This window comes from Diadema antillarum, unplaced genomic scaffold (genome assembly GCF_040938485.1).
Source record: "Diadema antillarum isolate AM-2024a unplaced genomic scaffold, OU_Dant_1.0 scf00000229, whole genome shotgun sequence".
Taxonomy (NCBI): Eukaryota; Metazoa; Echinodermata; class Echinoidea; order Diadematoida; family Diadematidae; genus Diadema; species Diadema antillarum.
In genome coordinates this window covers 101,549-129,112 of record NW_027271118.1, presented here as the reverse complement: position 1 = coordinate 129,112, position 27,564 = coordinate 101,549, and the positions used below count along the sequence as shown (strand labels likewise).

General features: G+C 38.3%; 1 protein-coding gene across 1 annotated transcript; it reads right to left on the bottom strand.

Annotated features, from left to right (window-relative positions):
- Positions 1-5,055: 5,055 nt before the first annotated feature.
- Positions 5,056-23,307, bottom strand: LOC139724786 (uncharacterized). Its single transcript, XM_071635902.1, is given in 11 exon segments — positions 5,056-5,193; positions 6,359-6,439; positions 6,441-6,523; positions 6,944-7,080; positions 7,783-7,838; positions 9,127-9,264; positions 9,637-9,816; positions 10,387-10,475; positions 11,434-11,517; positions 12,134-12,257; positions 23,199-23,307. Coding segments are annotated over 11 exon segments (1,146 nt in total). The 5' UTR covers positions 23,235-23,307.
- Positions 23,308-27,564: the final 4,257 nt, after the last annotated feature.

Genomic DNA, 27,564 nt, shown 5'->3' with positions numbered 1-27,564 from the left:
CCATTGTAACAAACATGGGTACAAGATTTTATTAGTATGGTACATGTATGACATAATTTAGTTGGTAAAATTGTGACAAGTTTAACATGACCATAAGAATCAACTTGGGTCACAGATTTACACTGTGACCCAATTAAGGATGTCAACATGTGAGTTTTTATTGTCTAGTATTTTAACATGAAAGCCTTGCCATGACTACCCATTTCAGGTCACTTGGATGCTGTGTCAGAAAACTCTCTGTCACCCATGCACACAGAGAAATTGTTGGCGTAAGCTCACACTGTATGTGTGTTGCCTATACTGAGGCCCAAATGAAAGCAATGATAACATCAATGATATCATTCAACTCCACAGCATCTGCACTTCTCTCAGTAATCATTAAAACCTTTGTGTTTTGGATAGAGTTTTTTATCTTGCTTGGACAATCAGGTGATGAGGCGCTGTCATTCAAAAAAAGAAAAAAAAAAGCACAACATTGCAGGGTACATGCATTACAAAAGATATTTCATCCACTTGCCCCAATCCAAATTTGTGCAACGGTACAAATTCATATCGCTTGTCTGGCAATGAGTTTCAGTTGCCAAGGGCAGGCAGCTTTGCACACAGTAGCACTCGGCATTGATATACAATGTACTCATATCTACTTGAACTTCAAAGCATACTTCTGTTTGAAGGTTATTCTGCCCTGTGTGCAAGTGATACATACAAATGTAGACATTTACAAGTCTCAGATCATCATCTGGAACACAGCTTGCACTTAGCCCTCGTACCAACAACTGATTTGGTGATCGTGCCTTTTCCATTTGAGCCCCCCTTCTCTAGTAGAACAACCTCCCTACCCATATTCAGTATCGTACTCTATAACCTCCACTGACATTTTCAAAAAGAAACTCGGACCGACTGCATGGAACAATAATGATGATCACGCAATTCATGGATTATTTGTACTCATTGATTAATATGTTTCTTTTGTTAATTGTTGATGTTTATTGGTGCTATTATCTGTAAAGCACTTAAAAACATTTTGTTATAGGTGCTATATAAATTTCTCATCTACAATTAAATTAAGATTCCTGGAGTCATCATGATGTTGCATTGTGTACATGTACCCACTTGATGCAGTCTACCTCACTCAGGTTGGATTTCTGCCAGTTGCACTACACTGCAGGGAAGGGGGGTAGGCACTAGTGAAGAGTGCTTCAATATTACTTTGGCCTTGCAAAACCCTCAAGTGATATAAAATGTCAAGGAAATGCAATTTTCCATGTTATGAAGTGAAGTCCTTGAAACATATTCGATACTCTACTTTTTTGACATTTGTAAGATTTTAGATATATAATTCTTCAGGATTTGAGAAAAAAAGTCTGGATTCTATTTTGTTCTTTAAGTTTTCTCTTTTTTTTTCTTTATCTTCCATCTTGTTTTCACAGTACAAGTTCTGCAATTTATGAACAAATGCAATCCAATTGGAATGAAAAATGAAGAGGAAAAAATCAAACTAGAAAAGCACTCTGAGAGCGCAGACCTCTGCCAAGCAGCTACTTTCCACCGATGATCTGGCTCTTCCTAAAGAGATTTTTCTCCTCTCCACCACTGGGGAAAAGCTCTTTGGGCTCTTCCATGGAGATCAGTGATTTCCACACCCATAGGTATACATGCTAAAAAATCGCCCAATTTCCCAATATAGAAGCCTTTGTTACGTCATAAACCCTCAGCTGCGCGACGTGCCTCGCCCAGCTGCAGAAACTGGAGCACGCACTTTAGTGCGCATTTGAAAACCTCAAAAATGCGCAACTTGAACTCCCAAGTTCATTGACCCTACATGTCAAAATATCAAAAATCCTTCATAAATTCCCCAAAAATTCTTGGATCACTACCAAAATTTAATCGTTTGTTACTTGTGTCATTCTCAACCTTTCCTGTAAGTTTCATCCAAATCCGTTAACTACTTTTTGAGTTATTTTGCACAAGGACAAACAAAATAACAAATAAACAAACAAACAAACAAACCAACGGTAATGAAAACATAACCTCCTCCCTTGGCGGAGGTAATAACACAAATGTGTATTAATATACAATCTATGCATTCGTGAGTACCTTATGTACAATCACTTTCACATGTATAATGCATGCAAAGTATTTTGAGTTTCAACAAGATAGATCTAGATGACCTGCAATTTTAGACAAAGCAACACACAGTCTTAAGATATTCAACACAATTCACTGCTTCCAACCACTTTCTTCTTTCAAAAGGCATCTTTATTGGCTTGAAACTAATCTAAATTTGGAATATTTAGACAGTCAAACATGTGAACAGCAACTATAAATAAACAATGCTGTCTTGGGATATAACTACTGGTATACTGTATCAGTAATAATAGTCAAATGTATGATTGCTGTACACATAAGAATGGTAAAAGTATAAATCAATTCAAGCATCAATAAATCAAAATGACACATGATTTGCTACCAACAAATAGACTGAGATTCTTGTACCCTGTACACAAGCACACACACACAGAGACACAGACACACACCCACACACACACACAAGCTGAATTTAGTACCATATATAATGATCCAGTACAGTGCTCACCTTGTTAATTGGGAACTGCTTAAGCGGGAACCCCGCTTAAAGGACAAGTCCACCTTCATATACATGTGGATTGAGTGAATGCAACCAATATTAGTACAATACATCAGTGAAAGTTTGAGGAAAATCCGACAATCCATTTAAAAGTTATGAATTTTTAAAGTATCTGCGCAATCACTGCTGGATGAGAAGACAACTACAGTGTATGATGTCACATGCGTAGAACGTTGTTACTGACGTAAGTTAAGGGTAATATTATTCCCCTTGCCTTCTGAAAGAGAGAAGTCAAGTATTCTTTTGTTATGCGAGAAAAAGTGAAAATATGTGGAAGTTTCTTTATACTTTTTTATATCATTGTACACGTGACATCACAAGCTATAGTAGTCTTCTCATCCAAGCCGTGACTGAGCAGAAACTTCAAAAATTCATAACTTTTGAATGGATTGTCCAATTTTCCTCAACTCTCACTGATGTATTCTACTAACATTGCTGCATTCACTCAACTCACATGTCTATGAAGGTGAACTTGTCCTTTAAGTGCAAAAAACTTGATGAAACAAATTTTTCACGTGTTATTTCCACCGCTTAATCAGAACCATGACCTGCTTTATCGGGACAAATGTGGCTGAAAAAACTTCCACTGTTTGTCATTAATGTCTAAAAATAATGAGTAAATCCTTAGAAATAATTGCAGGGATTTCATTTTCGTACCAGAAGGATTATTTTCTAACTAGTTCCCAATATATCATACCAACTGCAATCTATCATTTGCCGTTAGGCAGTGAGATGTAGTGCAGAGGCGGTCATCTTATCGAGCGTTGTCAGCTTGTACTCATGCACTTACACTGCAGTGGCGGATCCAGAGGGGGGCGCAACCGGCGCACGCCCCCCTTTCTTTTTCGTTAAAAACAAAAGAAATAAAAGAAAAAACATGAAATGAAACCCGGAAGTGGCACCAGAAATATTAGTCCGCCCCCCCCCCCCCTTTACAGAATTCCTGGATCTGCCCCTGCACTGTACCCCTTCAGTGCGATGCAGAGAGTCACCTTCCCCGCGTGCGGCCCATACTCTCCCTGTTCATGCATAGTATGCATGCAGTGTGTGTGCTTGTGTGTGACAAGGGGGCATAAATATGAGAAATATGTGTTTGTACAATCATCACAATCAGTGTCGTCATAATGTGCATGTTGTTAACATGTTATAACGGCGAGTGGAAGTTAGCATAGCTGCCTCTTTCTATGCATCAATAGGGTAGGCATCATGACTTTCTGCACTTGGAACTCTTAAAAAAAGGGTTATTTTGTGGATCAAATGAATGAAGGTTTGTTCCAATGAGGCATTTGCCAAAATCACGAGACTGCTGTCTTTTCTTATCGCCATTTTGTGTCTGCCTGTTGCATCGCCCGTGTACTTGCTGCTCAATTGCTGTGGTTATCGGCATGTTCCGTGCATGGTTCAGTGTAATGCCCACATACTGGGCTTCATGTTGTGTGGTTTACATGGGCCAATATCAGCCACTGCTTTAGCGGGAGCACCACTTAAATGCGGAGAAAAACTCGTCTCCCGACCCCTCCCGATTAAGCGGTGAGCACTGTAATTGGTTTCGTACCACTACCCTAAAATACAGTGCATCCCTGTTTTAACAAACATGGTTATAACAGAATATTGTTATATGGAATTTAAAGTTCAGGTCCCCAATTATTATCTTGTTATATATATCTTTATATACTGGTTTATTCGCACCTCGTTTGAGTGTACAGGCCTATTTGTTATCACAGATTATGAAAGTTGTTGAATTATAATTCAATAACAGGTATAAGTAACTTATACCTGTGTGTCTTAGCACAGCACAATTCCACAGCTCATTAAAATGTGAGGGAAAAAAAGAGAGTATGAGAGTAAGTTACAATGTTGTGACACAAGATTTTCTGAGTTTTCCTTGATCATCCTCCTGAAATTTCACAATCTATTTTGCGTTTTCAAACCTCATTTAAGCTACGACTATGATATATTTTTGCATATGTCCTGCACATTAATAATCCATGAAAAACCAATTACCAACCTTTGATTAATACAAAAATATATTATTTCTCAGATTTCAGTTAACTATCATGTGGACATTTTCTGAATCATATACTAACACAGTATGACCAGATTCGCTGATGACATGATTGCACACGTGCATTTTACAAAAAATATATTATTTCTCAGATTTCAGTTAGCTATCATGTGGACATTTTCTGAATCATATACTAATACAGTATGACCAGATTCGCTGATAGCATGATTGCCATGTGCATTTTACACATAATTAAACAAATTTAAAAACTTTGAAATAAAGTTTGAATAAAAATAGACATTTACGGAATAGATTTCTTTTTTTTCTTTTTTTTTTTTTTGGGGGGGGGGGGGGGGGGGGGGAGCAATCATGATACAGATGTCATTTTTTTCAATTCTCAGGTTTAGCAAGACCACCATTCTCCAGCTTGTCTGAGATAAAACTTGAACTTCCTAATGGCTTGGTTGACATCTTCCGCAGTGACGTGGTGGTTCATCACGGCACGCATCGAGTGCTTGGTCTCTCGGGAACAGCTCTTACTCTACAAACACACACCCCAGGCAGACACAGTGAGGGAGAGTTTAAGTGATTAGTTTGATGAAGCAAGGTGAACTCGTATAATGGCAGGATTCCCTGAAACACAGTAAAGTCAGCGGAGATGTTCCCCAATAACCATGTCTTGTGGCTCCACACACATACACGCACGCATACACACACACACAACACACACACAGAACAAATCCACCAAATTATGGCCATGCAGCTTACAATTTACTACATTTTCATCTCCACATTTGATATATAATTCAACTTTTCATTAAAAAAAAAAATCTTCTAATAATCCTAAACCATCATTTTGCATATTGACTGATTTGGACCACTGTGCATGCTTGGAATTGCTGAGTTGGTCATTGTGAATCATACAGACACTCATCACTGGTGTTTACTCTGCATTTCATAAAAATGTTTGCAGCACACACGGAACAACCTACAGAGGTAGTTGATCATCATGTGCAAGTCCCATATCTGCTATCAAAATTTTCACCTGTGGATGACAATCAGCACCTCAAAAATTATATTTATAACATTGTTTATAAGACACAATTCATAAAAATGTGATTCAGTGCAACACCATGTGCTGACTTTGGACCAAGCAAGCACCCCTTCTAACTACATGTGTATGTTACCTTCAGATTGTTTTTTTTTAATACAGTGGACTCCCGTTATCACGAGGTCCTTGGGACCTGTCAGTTTCTTTTATGTTATTATCAAATTTTCGTTATAACCAAACAAATAAACAATAAAAAAAGAATAAAGCAGGGCAATGTTGCGATCCATGAATTTGAAACTTCATTGTAACCAGAATTTTGTTATAAACCATGTTCGTTATAATGGGAGTGCACTGTATATACAACCTGAAGTCCCCCTTTGTAATCCACAACACTGACTTAATGTAACAGCATTCTCTTGCATAATTCTATAAATAACAAGGTCCCTTTTACCTAGCATTAGAATTAGCTTCGTTGTAATGAGGTTGCCTTTATTACCTGTATTATGGACTTTGTTATAGCAAGATTCCTATTTAATAACACTTCACACTGACTTGTTCTATCAAAGTGGGTTTCCTCATCATACCCCTAGCAATTGTTTTCCTTATGACAGGGTTTCCTTTCTTATGACGTGACCAGCTCAGGTGGTCAACTCACCTGTATGCTCTGCCCCAGGACACTAGCCTCGTCGTCTGCTACGTTCCCCACCATCTGAGAAGCCTGCATCACTGGGATGTCTTTCCCTCACCAAGACGTGAACCATGTTGGTCTCTGTGTTTGCAGGTTCAGCCGTGAACACCGAACTGCCAAGATCTTTCAATCCTGGATGCATTAAATACAAAAAAAAAGACTTTGGTCTGACCATGTTACATACACTCTCCCCTAACTCTTGAAATGCTATATAAAAGTGTTCAGTAGGATTTTAGGGCTGTTGTTATCTTTTTCTCATGAATATCAGGCCATTCAGTTGAAAAACAACAAATTTTCAATGAACATTTATTATTTATTCATATGTTTGTACATAGAATTCCGTCCAGCATTACATACTACCCCAAAAATTTTCAGTTTGGCAAAAATTCTAAGAGATCGCTTGTTTGAAGCAATTGGGGCTAAGTTATCTCTCATTAAAGTGTTTTAAAAGATGGTATTGGATTGGAGGGAATGCACACTGAAAACATGAAATGACAGGACATCCCTGTAAAGTACCCTCTTCCTGTGAAAATACCTGTGAAAATCCCTCACCTTGTGCAAGCTTCTTGGCATTTTCGTGGTCAACATGGAGCCTTGCATAGCCCTGGTCAAGACCAACCAGCGCTGCCGCGGCCAGCACACCACACTGTCTCATACCGCCTCCAAGCACTTTGCGGTGTCTTAATGCCCTATTGAGGGAAGAGAATCAAGGTGCCATGAGTACATTTCTCATAATCACAGACTCTTTCTTCCTGAAGAATATATGCACAAATGCTTTGAAAGAGATTGGTTCTTCTCAGTTGACAGTACGGATCCCAAAGGATCCCTCACAAAACACTAATTTGAATATGTATCATTCATTGGCAAGCTGACAAAATGAGCAAAACAATGAGCAAAACAAACAAGATCCTTTACATACCTCCAATGGCATGATAGCCTAAAGCATAATATATTACACAAGATACAAGAAAAGGGACAGAGTGCATAGATGTCCAATGCTGCTATCAAACACTGTACTTCAAGTAATTAACAAAATATAAATTGAGTGTACACATATTACTTCTGAAATCAAGAAAAAATACAGAAACACAACACCATTTACTTTGACTGTGTCAGAGTTACAATTGGGTTAATAATGAAGCAGAACACAAGGAAGAGACGTTGTTCAGTGCATGATGACAGGATTGTTGATTTATTCATCTTTCTACCAGCTTCCAGTATCACAGACTACCATCACTGCAAACCAGTGATTACTGCAACTATCATCTGTTGCACTAGACTCCCACAGGGACAATGTCAAATGAGCTGCAATCAATGTAAAATGCGGATACAAATTGCACACCAATTATTCCTACAAAGGGATCTTTCACTAGAAAAGCAGACAAACGCACCTGCCGATGAAATCCTTGGAGCCTACCAAAGCCGATCCAACTGGGCAGCCCAAACCCTGATATATACAATAGCAAAGGAAATAGTTGAAGAAATGAATGCATTTAAATGCATTGTATCTATAAATACATGTACTAACAGATAGGTAAAAAAAGATAATGGACAGATGGCTGGATAAATACAGACTTACAGTTGTACATACATACATACATACATACATGAGGGCTTGACATTAGAAGTGGCCTGGTGGCCACTGCCACTAAAATTTGATGCCGGGCCACCAAACTTCCAAAAAAAGCTATCTTTTGGTGGCCTGATTGGGCACTTAAGATTCAAAATGAATTAATTACGATTCCATTTTTTTTGGGCCACTACATTTCTTCTTTTTTTTCCGGGGAAGGGCAATTACCCCCCCCCCCCCCCCCCCCCCCCCCCCCCCCCCCCCCCCCCCCCCCCCCCCCCCCCGGCTAACTACTGGTTAGTGATAAGGTTAGAGTAAAGATAAAGAGTAAAGATTAGGGTTAGGGTTAGGTTTAGGATATAGAGTTTGGGTTAGGATTAGGTTCAGGATTAGGGGAAGGGCCCCGGGGTAATTGCCCAGGGGGTAATTGCCCTAGACCCATTTAAAGATTTTAGTGGCAAGAACACGCCACCAGAGACAGAAGTTACTGTCAGGCCCTGCATGCATACATACATTATCATGTTATTACATACATACATGCATACCAGCACATACATACACAAACACAAGAATAAATAGATATACAAAATACACTAACAGATGTGGAAAGAGATTCTTTTCATGGACATAAATTTTGAAGAAGCATTGCCATATATCAAACCCATCTTTAATTTCAAATATCATTTTAACCCGCTCTCTACGGGAACCTGGTGGTCAGTGTATTAAGTCTATGGGGATTTCAGAATTCAGTATGGAACAGGGTTAATAATATATCCTTTTGACTGACCAATACTGGTCTATGCAGAAACTCTGATTTTGTTATACAATATAGCATGAATTTAAGGGCCTGGTCCCACTGTGTTTAGGAAGATTTGTGTATGAATTATACAAAAATTGGTTTATATTCCCTAAACACCCGCAATATTCATGAAATACGCTTGTATGAGTCGGCCAACATCCGCAATTATCCACAGAGGCATATTTTTTGAGCTGCGCAAAATTCTGGTTGCATACATTTAGCAAATATAAACCAATTTTGTGCGCAAATCATATGCAAATCTTCCTAAATGCCAGCAGGACCGGGCCCTTAATTAAGTAAAACTGAATACTTCACTGGCATTAATCAGGTAAAACCAACACCATGAGATGGCAGGAGGTTCATTACCTTTGAGAAGCACACACTGATGGAGTCGACGTACTGTGTGATGACATCCGGGCTGACGCCCAAGGCAACGCAGGCATTGAGCAACCTGGCCCCATCTAAGTGCACCTTGAGGTTGTGTTTGTCAGCTATGGCCCGCACCTGAGTAGTACATCAACACATCTCTCTTTGAACACCACAAATATTGGCATTTCCACATGCTTCTTCTGAACAAAGTACAACTGCACGTCATGGTTGGAATTCACAAAAGAGCTGAATACAAGTGCATATGAAAGGGTATGCTTTTTGTGCTTGTTTTTGATAGTCCATGGAATAAATTTAGAACATGGATTTGATTTATTTTAAACTACCTTTCTGACCTCTGGCCAATATGTGTGACATATAAAACATTTGTGTGAATGTAATAGACTCAAAATAAAACTGGCACAGAAGGTTCCTTCATTTCTTCCAACACAGATTCTGAAATGCCAACAAACGTGTACAGGATCAACCCGAAGGTCACAGCGCCCTTACCTTTTGGAAGAATTCCAGGGGGATTACCCTGCCTCCCGTGGCATTGTGGGTATTCTCCAGACAGATGAGTCGTGTGACGGTCAAGTGGATATCGCTTGGACGGATCTTGGACTCGAGCTCCTCGAGGTCCAGAGTTCCATCTGGCAGTGTTTTCACTAGGTTGGGGCACACACCAGCGAGCTGTCCACAAATACAAAAACAAAGCTACCATCATTTAACTCTATGCTTCTCAACCTTTTTTAACCCTGAGCCCACTGTGGCTCATATCAGCCCCCCCCCCCTTCCAGTTAGATAGCAGAACAAATATTCTTTAATTATGTTTTGACCAACATTCTGGCAAACCAGTTGGGAAACAGGGTTTAAAAAACTCTACAAGTCCTGTGGAATGTTGCTGCAAAAATCCTCACATTGCCATCATTACATTGGCACCTCCAAATTATACAACATATCTAATATTAGCAGAAAAAGGCTAAACCAATTTATTGTCTGCTCAAAATCAGAAAAAGCCATAGAAATATGCCATTTTAAAAGAGAAACAGGAACTTCAATCAGAATCCTCTAAAATGTGTTGCTTATTGACAAATCATTTATAAATTTGGCAAAAAAAGAGCCTTTTGAAAATGTTGCATCCAAAACAAACAATGACACAGGAACAAGAAAGGGCTCAAACGAAATGGATCATTTTTACTCTACTTTCAGAAAGCCTGTTAACCACATCATCACACTGCCTTGCAAGTGATGCATACACACCTGAGCCATCCCGCCCTGCTCCCAGGTGAAGATGTGGCAACGGTCTCCAAGGAGAACCTCCTCACCTCGTCCCTGGCAGTGTGACATCACTGGAAAACATCCACAAACAAACAAGCAATGTAGTTGATAAACTCAGTAGGAGTGTCTTCGTCAGACCAAAGTTTAAACTAGCAGGCTATTCTACATTTTAGGAAAATAGCCTGAATATGGGTCTTCATCAGCTCAAAAACAGCCCGCTTGGGAAATTAGCCCAAAGTTGACACATGCGTACTTTGTATCATTACTCAGCTGAACTCGCTCAGCCACAGAACTCCACGTAGAGTTCCATGGGCTCAGCGCATGGTTCAAATGATGGGATTGAGAAAATTTTGGGTTGATGGAGAGGCAACCCAAATAGTGCACTAATTAAAACATTAGCATACTATTTCACATAGTTAACCAAGATTCTGGGGGAAATTTTCCCAATCAAATAGCACATTACCTGCGTCTTCATTGCAAAAATAGTGGGCTAATTTGACATCCGGCTAATTTCTTAACCACAAAATAGCATTCCATTTTGAAACTTCAGTCTGATGGAGACAGGCAGGCCTACATAGTCTGATTGTTAGGTCCCAACTGAATCTTGGCCTGAAGTTTCATCAAATACATGTACCAATCATAAACAACAATCTATTATAAAGAGAATAGATGACATATTTTACACAATGATCCGTTGTGATATTAATAGTTGTATGACCTAGCCCACAAAGATGACATCAATAAAGGATATAATGAAAAGAATGAAAATGAGCAAAACCTGGTAAATAAATAAATGAATTCAAACATACAGAAATCCAGAAGGCAGTTAGCAAGTCTGCAAAAAAAAAAAAAAAATGTTCAAATAGCAGTCCACATCTTCTGTGTATTTTTATGTGGACATTGTACGGAGAAATATTCTCTTGAAACACTTGATGTGACTAAAATCATATATCAAAAGCTAAAATCACAAAATGGAATTTGATGACTACAGCTGTGATACTCAGGCAAGTGCTGGATTTATTCTCTTACATGAAATGAGATTGGACATTGTCCCTGTTGGCACAAAGAGGGCAGCATCCTTCTTAAAGAGCTTTGCAACCTTTGTTTGGAGTTCTGAGAGAGAAAGAGAACATAAACATACACAAAACAAATCATTATTCATGAAAAATAACACAAATTCTTACCATATTTTGCAGTAAAAAAATCACATATTATGATGGCTTTGAGCAGCAATTGCCGGTCAGTTATGGAGAAACAAAGATTCCATCAAAACTGTGCTTTTTGCAATACCTTGCATCACAAGTTACAGAAAATCATCACAGCAAACCTTAAGTGTGGCAAAAGTTATGATATGTCATGTGTATAAAATTGGATGGGTTAATACAGTTAGGCCTATTGCTGACAGCACTGACCCTTACAAAACTTATTGCCTTAAAAGCTTTAAAATTTAACATGTAAAAAGATTCCAGTCAAAATTACTTTGTATGAATCAGATTTGAGAACCAAAGGGTTCATTTGGTGTGGCAGTGCACTTAAAACACGCATCACATTTTACCCAACTCCATCTATCTGTTGTTTTTGGCCACTGTATTCAGTGTTATGTTTTTGATACATAGCTTCCATTCTACAGGTACATGTATAATATTTGTTGTTCTTGAATACTGTTCTTTCTGACTGTTTGTGAAATAGAAGTCACTTTGAAACTTTGAAAGCTGAAGAGTCAAGTTACCGTTGACAGTTGGATCTTCACCAAAGACATCATCCCCAACGACTGCCTCACTCATGGCCTTGCGCATGGCATCTGTTGGCCTGGTGATGGTGTCGCTACGGAAATCAATCACATATCCTTGATCCTGAAACATCATGAATTACACAAAAGGAGAAGAGGAAGACACAGATAAAACACTTTTAAACAATATTATAAACCACAAAACACTTCATCATGAAGGCAGAAAATTTACTAAAGATCTTCTTAAAATGTGCACAAAGAGTGCTAATGTCAACACCTACCATTATAATTCAACTTAAAAACCCTGAATTTAAACACTAATATATTTGATGCAAAATATCTAAGTTGTAATAATGAATACCTCCAAAACAAACAAGCAAACAAAAAACAAACACAAACAGCAACAACAAAATGAATACTTGCAGAATGTCAATTTCAAATGTGTGTTTATCATATGTTAGAAATATGAGTAGTGTCAATGTGTAACTTGGAGACATTCTTGAATGCTCTACAGTGTATTTTTGTACCTTTGTATAGAATGATTTGAATCATTTGTTCTAGAAATAAGAGCAATAGTATGTACCAGTGCAGTATCGCAATATGTACACGTGAGTAAACAAATGCATATGGGCAATTCCACGGTAACTGACGTTACACGTAAGGATTTTCATGAAATTGTTTACCTTGTAGTTTTGTGAATGAAAGCACCTTGGGCTTGCAATTAGCATTGATGAATAAGTTCATGAGAATGAAGAAATAGGTGGAAAGTTTTTCTCTCAAACTGCATTTCTTATCACATAGCAAGTGAAAATGTGTCGGTAACTGACGTTACGGAAAAAGGACATGGGAAATTATGGTGTAGATGTAAATGGAAATATCTCATGTCCCTGACATTTAGCCTTTATGTGTTTAATATGGCAATACACCTAGGTTCTTAGGAACAGGTGTGCAAAATAATGTGCACTTTAGTTGTCTCCTTTTACCACCATGCCAATTTCAGTGAAGGCATGACGGTAACTGACGTTACGTAACTGACGTTACGCTTACATTTGCCATAGGGTTTACACATGCAAAATCATGATTGGGAATAGCTATGTGATATTTCATAATTCTGACCATTCAGAATGATTTGGTTGATATGGAGTCATACCTTGGTTCATCAGTCATAAATACACAATGAAATGAAACAGTAGTCCATTTTCTTTGTGTTCTATGAAAACTTAAAGGTAAACATGTCAGTAACTGACGTTACGTAACTGACGTTACACATACTTTTCCGTGGGGTTTACAGAGAACTAATTTATTTAACAGGTTATTATACTGCTGCAATGTACCAGTGACAATCCCAGGCAACTACAGCAACAAATTAAAACAAAATCTAAAGACACAAATAATATTGGGTGGGCCCTTAGGGGGCACCCCCCCCCCCCCCCCATGCCATAGCACAGTTGGGCAAAAATAATGTAAATGCACACGAGGATATTTCTTGACATTTGTCTGAAGATTTAATTTTCATTCAACATTTATGATTGCACAGAGCCATTAATAGATTAAGCAGTTCCAAGTATGAATATATTGACATGGCTATTAAAGGGCTTTTTTGTTTGTTTGTTTGTTTGTTTGTTTTTTAATGAACAGGAAAGTTTTTATCTACATAGAGTGCTCCACCCATAATACCTTGTAGTACTACACAAAACATGGATATTTTTGTGCTTGAAAAAAATATCAAAATATCTTCCAGGTCATGGGGAAAAAAACATGTATCAACTCATAAATATGCATAAATATGTATGAAATCTATTGTGATATATTTCTCCTTCTTTTCTTTATTTTACTCCTGATGATCTCCATCATCAATTGATTTAAATGAAAAGTGTCGCACTTTTAATATTTCTCTGTGAAGAAGAAAAATAAATGCTTTTTTGGTCAAAAGAGCATTTTTGTTTTATTCCTAGCTTGAAGTAATTTAACTGTTTTTCTTTTCCTTTTCACTGATATATCACGGCTTGCAAATCCATTCGAGATACCAAGAAATCGGACTTTGCAACGAAAGAATACTAAAATCAATATAAAAAACTCTTCCTGTTCATAATTATCATGTGTTGTATTACAAAATGTCCCTGCATGAATAGAATAAAGTAATCAACAAATACACACTGTATGAACAATTTTTTTAAAAAAACCCTATAGAATCCTCTCTCACTTTGAGCAACATCAGTGTTAAGTTTCAAACAATAATGAGTACATGCCTTACGTACATGTACACAAGATGAGCCATGTTAACTACACCACACATTTAAGTGCAAGAGAAGAAATATCTGTTTGTGCATTTGCCTTGAGGTAGAAACTTGACTAACCTTCCTGAAAAAAAAAGAGAAAAATGCCAGCAAAAGCAAACATTGGTGAAGATTGTTAAACTGTTGGTATACAGCTGTGCAGAAGTTTGTTTGGTTTTTTTTTTGTGTAGAAAATGTGGTTAACATGCAATCATGTCACTGATTAGGCCTACAAACTTTGGTAGCTTTATCATCTTGTAGGACTGGGAATGTACTTATTTGAGTGCATATATACTGCATGTGGCAAACTAAACTTCCAGATGATTTAACTTTAAACTTGTGCTGAATCAAAAATCGAAAGCTCAAGCCCCCCCCCCCCCAAAAAAAGAAAAAGATAATCATGGTAAATGAATGAATAAATGAATTTAAAAATAAAATGAAATAAAAAAAAATATATCCATGGACATACAATGTACCATGGTAATGACATCATTTCCTATGAAAGGGATTGCTGCTCTTTGTTGTAAGTTGACTTCCCAGATGTATTGAAATGGCCAAAAGTCAAAAATTTTGCCTCAGTTATAATTACTCTCATGGTAACTGACGTTACATACTCGTGTATGACGTTTCGGTAACTGACGTTACACATTTTGTAGTGTTCATTTTGACTCTCCAGTATGCCAAGTATCCTTATTTCTGGTATTAAAATAAAGGCATATGGGCATACATTAGAAATCCCAAGTTACATCATACAGCTCACTTCCTTTGATGAATAAACTTAAAAATTCCTTGTTTTTGGTAACTGACGTTACATCCATCATTATCAAAGTAATTAACAGTTTTTATCAAATTCTTTAAAGCTACCAGCTTTTTTTCTATCGTGTGGTAAAAGACTTCTCTGGTAACTGCATATATATGAAAGATTGTTGTTTAGAGTACTAATAAAGTGGATATACAGAGAGTAAGTTATGCAACAATACACTCTTTTCACCATTGAGTTATAGGCATATTTTGGCAGCCATTTTGAAAATCAAAATGGCCGCTTTTATTGAAAAACATAATGATTTTTAAAACTTCAACTCAAGTACTGTCTGAAAATGTATTGTGTTTGAAACAAATATCGTTTTGAATTTTTGGCACCTGTGTCCTAGTTACCATGGAATTGCCCATATCACAAAGGTACATTGTACAAAATTGTGTAGATATGAAGTCATCTGGAAAGACAAACACAGAAGGAAAATTCAGTAACAATTCCACTTATTCTACATGCCCTCACACTGTCAGCTGAAATTTGGTAACACCATTGTACAGCCAACAAACAGACAGAATTTTCTGGAACTCACTCACAGTCCTGCTGCATTCAGGATTCATTATGTTGGTAACTTTGAAAAATACACACAACTAGTACTACAATGACAGAAGCTCAGTTTTCAAAATTCCTGCACATATCACAATGGTTTATATTGTTTTGAGTTTAAGATTGATTGCAAGTATCAATCGCAGCAGGTTCAATGTGGGTTCACAAAAAACAACAGCAAATGGGAAAGTATTTAAAATATAAGGAGTTCTTTGCCAATTTTATATTTCACAGTTCACCTCTACATGTAGCTCCCATGACTCACAAGCCTCACGATTCACTGGTAGCTAAACGTTTTAAGATGTTTTCATTACATCTCTTGCTGGCAGGGTGGAAGAAGGGGGTTGAGCATAGCTCAGTTACGGGTGCCAGGAGAGTCTAGGGGTCACTGGAGCGGAGTGTCCCCCTTGGCCCATAAACAACACACCATTTGTCAGTCATGCCTCTTCAGTGTGACAATCATTACGCAGAAATCAAGGGATGGGACTCTAGGGAGAACGACAATATTACGTAGAAACCGAGGAATATGGGACTCCAGGGAGGTTTTCAGTAGTGAGAAGGCAAATTGATCTTGGGAGAGGATGAAATTTTGTTGTGGTTGTTACAATATTATGGTCTGCCAAGTATGGTACATGTAGCCTGGCTTCAAGGCTGTCAGTTTTTATTTTTCTTTCTTTACTATTTTGCTTGCTTATTAAACTTTTTAATAGAAGCCTTCTTTTGCTTTAAATTATGGCCATACCAGCTTGAGATGAACATATAGTATCACACCTCTTCTATTCACTCATGGTCACATCACATTTCTTACACTACATTTTCCTGACCAAGCAAAAAGGGGCAAATAAAGCACATATGGCTCACTCTTTGGATAGGGTGCTTCACCAGTCCATTCACCTCAGGAAATGAAAACTCATATTGAAATTAATGCCATTGACCCATGACCAAACCAATCCACTAGGCACTTGGGGGGGGGGGGGGGGGCAGGGCATCACAAAACATGTTCCTCTGACCCCTGTTACAGACACATCCTTTTCCAAGATACCTTTGGGCTGTGAAATATGCCCTACAAGCTATAAGAATGCCCCTATGGTCATTATTAGTATAGCTTATTCGCACAAATGCAATACATGCTATTGCAATGTATCAGCATTTTGTTTGATAGTTGAAAGAGGACTCTGTTTTAGAGTCCAGATCCTGGCAGACATGATGAGTTCCGAGTATACTCGGGCAGGTGTCTATGGGAAATGTGTGTTGTAGCAAAATCAGTCCATCCTCAACAGGTTAACCAAGGTGTGATCGTGTGGGGGGGGGGGGATTTAATATTGGCAGTTTTTGACAGCATTGATGTACCAGTCTCCTCTTTTGACAGTCAAAATGCGAGTCAGTATAACAATGAAAGTGCTTGATCCCAGTTTCAAAATCGAGATGGCATTTCCTATCTTTTTACTGTTTTCATAGATATCCTTTGATCATTTTCTTTCCTCTCAGGGGTACGAGAAGTCAGAGAATAGTCCATCACATTCTATATCTATTCTTGTTTTGTTTTTCTCTTCAAGACATTTAAGTAAAATGAGGAACAAATTCAAGGATAGTACCGAGCGCACTTGGTTGGGAGGCTAGAAATATGCCAGTGGATTATATCTCCATTTGAAGTGGAATTGGGTCAAAATATATAGGTTAGCAATGTTTGTCTTCACCAAGGATTTTCCTTCAGGGCAGTCAGCACTTTCCCCAAGGATTATAGGCATTTTATTTTGGACTGTAACACAGGTCACTTTTTATAGGGTAATTGGAGACAATCTGATGACATTTTCTTCTGATAAAACCTCATTAGACTTCATCGTAATGTTTCGATGCTTGAACAACATAACATACCCGATGGTACTAGTACATAGCCTATTTTTAGAAGTTCAGGTATTTAGACCACCCACCCAACATAAATAAAAGTGTTGTAAATCATTCTTCAGACTTTGTCGTAATAAGAAAATCACAATGAAAAATCAACATGAATGAATGGCCCAGGAACAATAATTCATTTGGCATATCTTTGGACACATAACCTTTTGAAAGGCATGTTGATGCAGAGAGTCTCAGGTACAGATGTTGTATGTACGATACGTACCCACCACTGCCCCCACACTAGATCAAATACCAGAAAATAGGACACCCTGATTCCATCTATGGGTAATAGGTTAAGTACATCTTTAAAAAAAAAAGACTTTAGAGAACAGAAGTAATTCAATGGTACAAGAACAAGCCATAGACATGAAAAGTCATTTGGATGAATTGACTACAGTATTCAGTCTCCCTGAGCTTGAGAGCTGATCACACAAGCACATACATGTATCTCACTGAATATAGCATTAAGTTCCAGATATTACTGGAAGAATATTTCATCATTCCTTCTTGCAGTACCATGGTACATTGTGATACATGAAATGCTAACATACCTTCCTACACTTAGTTACTTTCAGAAGGTGATCCTTAACCTTCAGGATAGCTACCCTCGAGGATAAGGATGTCAATAAGCATCGTGTAGACGCACTTGAAGATACCTACAGCTGTAACTTGAAGTTAATTCAAAGATAGCTATCCACGAGATATCTCGGCGTTAGTGCACTATCAACGAACCGTGGGGGTCCCCACTCATGGTTAAGCATCATGTGGACATGACAATCAATTTGCTTGTAGATAAGCATGACCTCCTCACAAACTCAACTCCACATCTCCCGCATTTTTCTCTGCTTTTCGGTCAACATAATGCACTACTTGTGCGTGCGTGAATGGAGTCGAATCATACACCCTTGTTAGTTCTGGAGTCATTTAAAAACTTCTGGTTCTGTGGTTTATGACATAATTGAGTGCGACTCACTGGTAAAAATGGCGACAAGAGCTTAAACCCAACGAAAACTACCTTCAAGGATAAGTGTGAACGTGGGACTGCGTAATAGTAAAGGCGCAAGAGCTTTAGATCCTCAAGGTTAAGGATCACCGTCTGAATGTAACTTATGAGTGCATTGTACCAAAATACTTATATTCACATGTATCAAGAAATTCTCCAATGTCAATGACTACTAATAATGATTTTTCTTAATTATTCATTCCATGTCCTGTACTCTGTTATGCTGAGTGATTTTGTGTGCAGTGAGGTACAAACACATGACATTCAATTCAAACCTGTCAATGCAGAACATCCTGATGAATACCATGAAAAAATCAAACAAAACAAAATAAAACATAATTATATATGTGATTTCTTAAACTAATTTTGCTGCATATATTTGAGATTGCACTGAAGTGATCAACCCATTTATAACTGGTCTCTATATTACTCAGGCCGAGCTCTCTAGAGAACAATTGTCATAGATAACACTCAAGGTCTGCCAAAGGTCAAAGTCAAACAAAGTAAAAACAGCACTTGAAAGAATGACATGCATCGCTTAGCAAGCTCTACTTGACCACTGCAAATACATGCAGTATCTCAAAAGAGAGCTTCACTGGTGCTTTATGTGTGGGTGGCTCTGGGTTTCTCACACTTTGGCAATGCCCAATTTTTCAGTTTGGAGATTTTTTTTTCTTTAAAATCAGCTCTTCATTTCTCAAATGGGAAGGCTCTATGACAAACTAATCAAATCTCTGTATGCAAGCTAACCATTCAATTAGCATAAAATTTATAAGTTACAGCTGTACGTGTAGATCTTTAATCTTAGCACTGAGACATATAGACACAGAGAGACCAACATACACATTACATGGTACCGGTACTGATAAGTCACTGGACATACACGTACATGTAGGACATGCCAAGTTATTGTACACTGCACCAATACCGAGACATTTATGAACTCTTTGGGGTCGTAGTACACCATGTGACCAAGGAGTCAGAGATAAACCTTATTGAAAGCCCAATAAAATGTAGAAGAAACAGCATTTCTGCAAAAAGGTGGCTGCTTAATAAAGAAGCAAAGTGAGTGCGAATATCTGTTGTGATATTTCTTCTTAAGCATGCTTGACCTCATGAATAAGCAAGAAAATGAGTTCAGTTCTAAAAAAAAAGAAGAAAAGACTTCAAAAGAATGGGAGCTGATTTCATCAGGAAATCTCTGAAACTCACAAACTGGGGCAAGAAATCAGTGAAACATTGTATGCAATGTGCAGATGATAATAAGTACCGGTATGCAATGGCAAAGATGCTTTGTTTGTAGGAAAATTAGTACCATCTCGTATGAAAGCAAGCAATAAAACAGTTAGCAAAGACTATATCTAGTACCTCACACTGAATAAAACACTGGAAACTTGAATCCACACTTCCAAGAGTGAAGAACAGACATTCCTTACCGCAACCTTCAACTCCCATATGATAAGATTTGAGCTTTTGTTTTAGATTTTGACTACCAGTACACAATACTGACTTAGATAAGACTGACTGCCCAACTCAACTGCTGCTAAAAAAAAATGATGACTTCAAAAAAGGAACAGAATGAAACAAAGAAGAGCTAAATGAATTGATACAAACCATTTTGACTGCAGTACTTGACAAGAAGCGTCTGGGGAGAGTGTTCCTGTAAAGGCAGACTTCTCAAAGCTCTTGAACAGAATGAATGCGGACACAGAGATTCTTTCACTTTTATGCAGGTCAGTGGAGGAAAAACGCAGCTCTTTACACAGGAAGTGTGGTGAAATGTTCAAACTGGGGCATGGAGGGATCGGAGAGAGGGTCGTGAGAGTGAGGGTACAACGATGCTATGTCAGGCAAAGGAAGGAAGCCATGCAAGGAGTTTTACGGCTAACTATCGATGGTCTCATGCAATCACGAGCTGGGAGTTCATGCACAGATGGACTCAGCCTGTGGAAGGATACATGATGAAAGAGTGATGACATTCTTAGCAAGACAAAAAGATTTACATACACAGCGAGGGTACCATGTCTTTTTTAAAATACTTGTTCTGCCTTAAAAGACAACATCAACAGCAAAACTAAAGGAAATATGTTTGTTTAACTTGCAGCCTCCAAAAATTGCACCACATTTCACCAGCAGCATGGAACATAGCATGAACTCTGACAAAGTTTAAATGTGCAAGTACCAGCTGATCTGCCAACTGCTTCGATTGTGTTACAAGACACACCCCCCCCCCCCCACAATTTTATAGCAAGGCGATGTTGCAATGTATTTCATCAGCTCAGCACCGTAATATGACAAAGTGTTTAAGTATAGGATGAATTTTGGGAAGTTAAAACTTTACAGATCTGCAGTGTGAAATGCGTTTGGTTCTTCTGAATCTGAATTCATCACTTTATTGCTGTAGGGCCTTCCTGGTTTATATGCTGCTGATACTAAAACACCATGTGTTTGTTCTGCCTTTCAGTTGGATTTCCTTTCAGTACTTTATACACCTTCTCAAGGCTGAAATTTCTACTTTTCTACTGCAAAATAGCCAAAAAAGCAAATTTAGCATCGTAATTTGCAATAATCAATCTCATGTGCACAAAACAAGTGTTCATGGCAATTAAAAAAAAAAAATCTAAGTTTTTTGAAACTTGTTAAATTTCTATCAAGGTGATATATATATTATACTTTGTGGTGATTATACTGTAAAAGTGGAAATTTTCGAGGTATTGAAATTTTCGCGCATTAGATGATGTATAGCAAGCTACGTACTTCAAGGTCCTGTTTATCTTTGGGAGCAGTGATTTAAAAATATTTTTGCTTGCCATAATTATGTTCCTGTGCATGATGGATTCCGGAATTAAAAACATGTGAACTCTTCTTACCCGGCCAAGCACGAAAGTATCCACTTTTACAACATTCTCTCTTTTTTCTTCTTTTTTTAGAAACTGCTGAAGGCTATTATGCCAATTCAATAAAAACATAGGCCTACGTGTACATGATATGACAGTATACATGTCACAATATTTAGCATTTGAAATGGCACTAATTTACAAAGATCATGGAACAAGCCGAAATCTAAAGGAATGGCAATGACTAACACACACACACACAAATATTTCATACTCAGAAGAATAATGACAATGCAAAATTCTCACTACTGCTGTCAAAAGTCTGAGTTTGCATTATGGACAGATCATGAAGACATTACTTTTGCAAATTTCTTATTCTTTCTCCATTTCCTCTTCCTCCTTGTAAAAGTTTCTTTGAGATAAAATTTGCGTGAGTGTATGCACGCATTCATGGGTATGAACTGTGACTCTCTTTACAAATAGTACTTCAAATACTGAACTGTATGTCATATTCCAGGGACAGAGTGATGTGCCTCTAACTGTAATGGACGGCATGGGAACCAGCAACATTGTTCAGCTGGAATCATCAAGGGGCCTTAAACCAACAACTCATAATCACAGATGTACTGTAGGGACCCTATGCACACATGTATACACGACCAACTTGAACCACCTCAAAACTCACATCAAGGTCTTTGCTCTTTTTCTTCTCTCTCTCCTACAAGCTCTCTTTAAGAAAATAACAAATGAAATGTTTAGTAATTGCAGTATAAAACAGATCAAACACCATTTTTCGAACAAAGTAAGTCAATCGTAAGAGAGAACAAAAATAACAGCTTTCCAGTTCTCCTGTCACTTTACTTGTTGCATAAAAAAAGTAATGATTAAAATTATTCAAAAAAACAAACAAACAAACAAACAAACACAGCTTATACTACAGATTTGCCACAGAGCAGGTTGAAAACATCATTATTCTCAGCAACACACACACACACTCTCACTTTTCTTCCTAGATAAGTTCATCACACACAGAGAAACATGATGAGAAAGACAAATATAGTCTGCCTCGACATCAATCCTGGAGATTACTACATATCATTAATATCTAAATTTACCAAGAGTGAAAACGAACATCAACATTTCACATAAACAGCACTGTCGTGTGAGACCTTCATCCACTTGCAAATGTTAACTGCTCTCGTGCTATCAACAATATAGTAAGTCAAATTTTACTATAACGTTTAATGATGCAGGCGAGGTCCCTGATAATACCGGTAGGCAAAATACTATTCTAGACAGAAAAAAAAATTAAAAATCTGTCTGTTTGGAAGAGTTTGAAAGCATTCTTTTTAAAATCAAACTTTGATGTAGGGCCTACTTTGATTTGGTACAGGAGTGGATTCCGTGAAGCCAGAACGTATTCATTATTACTATGACCATGGAGGTAGCTCCTTCTACCTCCATGCTATGACTATACCCGACACATATAGAGTCTGATCTTCGCTTTCGGTAGAGCAAGATGCTTGCCTGCCACATCCTGGATCTGGACTCAGCTCAGGAGTCTCGACTTGATGCCTGCGCCTGTCATGCAACTAGACTACTTATAAATGATAATCAAGCATAGTGGTGCGGTGGTCATGAGTATGACAGTAACAATGTTAGATAAATACCAAAAGTAGAATCTAAATTATACCTTGATACCCATGCTGTATTTCTTGATCGCATCCATTATTATTTGATTGAAGAGCACCTTTTCTACGCAAGAGGGAGTCACTACTGCTGGTTTCTGTCTGCGTGAAAGAATGGTGCAGACCGTACGTAAGCGCGCGGGTAGCATTGGCCTAAAATCCTGATAGATCCCGGTGGGCAGCTACTGCTACTACCAGCAGACAGACCTCAGGCCGTCGGTGCTGCGGAAATCGATCAAGGGCAATCCGCTTGGACCACGGCTGGGACGAGCGGTTCCGTTACCATCAGCATGTACAGCACACTGGTACTACACAACGGCCACGCAAGTCAGGTGCGAAGGCGGAACGGATAGTCTTAATCACGTACCGTGATAGACATATCGCGGTGTTGTGATTTCACATACGAGCTGTTTTTTTTTAAAGGTCCCACAGGTGTTCGTTATTTTAAAATAAAAACCACTCTACAAATATAATTGGCTCCTTCCGACGTATTGAGGGAGATAAAAAGATGTATAGAGCATTTATTACAACTGTTATAACTTGATGGTGTGATTTTTTGTCTGAATATTATAGGCTACTCTCCAATCTATCTGCGCCTGAAAAACCGACGTCCGCCCACTTTACAAAGTGCCATCCGGTACAACAGAAACGTAAGCTAGCTAGACTGTTGTGACTGTAACGTCACTCTCTGTTCTTGCTCCCCAAAGATGTTCTTGTAGAATCTCTTTGTTGTTCCACTTTTCTCTAACAGTCGTCTGTTTCCCTTTCTTTTCTTTTCTTTTCTTTCTACTTTCTTTTCAATTGTGTTATCTTCTTCTCCTTTCTTATCTGGTCCTTTGTATAATTTTCTGTTCTTTTCTTTGAAAATTGGAATTAAAAAGTGTCATCTGGATAACCATGGAAGTGAAATCTCACTATTAACGTTTCTCTCTACTTCTTCCTCCTCGATCCTATATTTTATAACAGAGTCGTGTCGTCCTGCCCTTTCGCACTTTCCATCTCATTTCTTTTCTCTTTCCTTCCGTTTTTCCTCTTTTTACTAAACCTTTCTTGACTCTTTCCCCCATTTTTGTCTTCTTTGTTTTTTGTCTTCTAAGCGACCATATCGCCGACAGAGCTGGCCATCGATGTAGACCCTACATACATTAGTGATGGTAATGATGATGATGATGATGATGATAATAATAATAATAATAATAATAATAATAATAATAATAATAATAATAATAATAATAATAATAATAATAATAATAATAAAAATAATAATAATAATAATAATAATAATAATAATAATAATAATAATAATAAAAATAATAATAATAATAATAATAATAATAATAATAATAATAATAATAATAATAATAATAATAATATACCTGGAACTTGTATTAGCGCATTATCGATTCAAAACTGCTCTATGCGCTTTACACAATATCTCGATATCGTTAAATTACAATAAAACTAAGTATATAAGCCCTTTTCATTTTCTACAGATTCTGTTGATGAACAAAGCCGTAAATGTGCTGGAAAACTATTCCACAGCTTGGGGTCACAAAAAAAAAATCAAAGCTAGCCTCTGCTCATTTTGAAACAACATGGAATGTGAAGTGTCTTCACGAAAGTGCCGGCGCTATTATAGCTGTGTGATATGATGGGGACAGTAAACTACACTGTACTCAGTATATAAGATTTAATATTCAGGTGCAAATTTTGGTAGTAGGGAACCTACATACACTCATATACAATCAATGCAACCTTGTGTCAGAAATTCTTTTCTCAACAGGCAACCAGTGAGGTGCTTCAACAAAGGAGTTGCTCTGTCATCCTTTTGTACTTCGAATAATAATCCTGGGGCATGAATGCCATGCGCCGAAACACCTCAACATCTGTTTTGCGAACATAATAACTATACGGAGAGTTTGAGTATTCCAGCCTCATACTGAATACAAGGGATCGGATAGAATGCGCATATCAGGCTTCCTTTGAGAGCGTCTTTCTTATCCGACAAAATTTATTACAGATGAAAATTGGGAGATTATGAGATTGAGTATAATATAATACACGTTTCGTGGAGACAGTTTATACGAGCTTCGACCTGAGATCAATGACGGTGATAATAAAGTATATCTAAGAATACTGATGGCATTAATAACACTGGCGTAGCCAGGGGGGGGGGGGGGCGATGGGGGCGATCGCCCCCCCCCCCCCCCCTAAGATTTGGACCGGGGATTTGGGAGGCGGAAAAAAAAAATGCGTGTATACTGTATATGCATGCACATGAAGCGGGTCTCCTTTGCAACCTTTCATCAAATAAGATATTTTTTTTTAATATTTCACTCAAAGTGTGCACCAGATCGTTGAATTTCAATTCAAAATATGCAAAATCTCTCGTGCTTGGGAGGGGGATACCTCCTCCCAAACCCTCCCCCTCTATGCCTCTTTCCCTAGCTTAGTACACTTTCTAGATTTACAAAAAATTATGAATAATTCTGAGTGCACAAGACTTATCACTTATATTCCGAAAACTCAAGGTTCCCTCATGTATAAGGGGAATTTCCCCTTTTAATCGACCCTTTCCTCCCTCAGCCCCCCCAATCAGTTTGTGTGTGTGTGTGTGTGTGTGTGTGTGTGTGTGTGTGTGTGTGATTTCCCAAATGGTGATTCCATCAAAAATGCGTAGATGAGATATCTCAATTTCAACCTTAAAAAGGCAAAAGCTCGATCGGAAGGGAAGGGTGGGGATAACACTCGCCCACGCCTTCTCCCTGCTCCCCCGCCCCTCCCCCCTTCCACCATGCATAGAAGTATAGACTGTGGCTATACCCAGATCGCTTTATTTCAATTCTAAAAACGCAAAAGCTCCGCGAGCGGGAGGAGGAATCCCCCTTCCTCTATATATACCTCACTAGACTTTATACATACACACAGATGGTGCACATTCGGAATAAGAACTAAATTCCGTGATTTTATCACTTCGATGAAAAAGTATTGCACCAAAAATTTGCAACAGATCGCTGAATTTCAGGTCTGAAAACGCAAAATCACCTTCGTGTGGGAGGGGATATGCCCCTATCTACACCCTCGTGTGCATGCTTTTTCTGTTTGACTGCTGAACAGACGGTGTTCATGATATTCAGTGTAAGAATTAATACAAGAAGATTATTTAAATGATACCATTTTATAGGCAAATTGCTCAATATATACACTAAATTATACTGCAACTTTAAACAAGTGGGACTGTTTCATCACGTTAAAACACGCAAAAACATGCATCAAATTGCACCATTTGCAACATCAAAATGCAAAAAGTTCTCACCGTGGGAGGGGGTACACCCCCTCCCACACCCTCCCCTCCCCCCCCCCCCCTCGCTCTCCCCGCTCTCTCGGGTTCAGTCGCGTTCATGATATTCAGTGAAAAGAAGTAATACAAGAAGTGTATTTAAATGATAGCATTTTATAGGCAAATTGTTCAATGATAATCTACATCAAAATATACTGCAACCTTAAACAAGTGGGACTGTTTCACGTCGATAAAACGCGCAAAAACATGCATCAAATTGCATCATTTGCAACATCGAAATGCAAAAAGTTCTCACCGTGGGAGGGGGGACACCCCCTCCCCTCCCCCTCGCTCGCTCTGCTCGCTCGGGTTCAGTCGGGTTCATGATATTCAGTGAAAAGAACTGATACAAGAAGTGTATTTAAATTATATAGGCAAATTGTTCAATGATAATCTACATCAAAATATACTGCAACCTTAAACAAGTGGGACTGCATGTTTCAACTCGTTAAAACACGCAAAAACATGCATCAAATTGCACCATTTGCAACATCAAAATGCAAAAAGTTCTCACCGTGGGAGGGGGGACACCCCCTCCCACACCCTCCCCTCCCCCTTCACTCGCTCCACTCGCTCGGGTTCAGTCGCATTCATGATATTCAGTGAAAAGAATTAATACAAGAAGTGTATTTTACGTATACCATTTTATAGGCAAATTGTTCAATGATAATCTACATCAAAATATACTGCTGCCTTAAACAAGTGGGACTGTTTCACGTCGATATAACGCGCAAAAACATGCATCAAATTGCACCATTTACAATATCAAAATGCAAAAAGTTCTTACCGTGGGAGGGGGGACACCCCCCTCCCACACCCTCCCCCCCCCCCCCCCCCCTCGCTCGCTCCGCTGGCTCGGGCTCGGTCGCTTCGCTCCCTCGCAGACTAACCGCCCCCCCCCCCCCTAAGATGAAATCCTGGCTACGCCGTTGATTAATAACAACTAGATCAGTATTTATACTGCTAATAATAACACCAAAATTTGGGCAATACTATATTGCATTCATTCATAATTTTATGTGCTATATCAC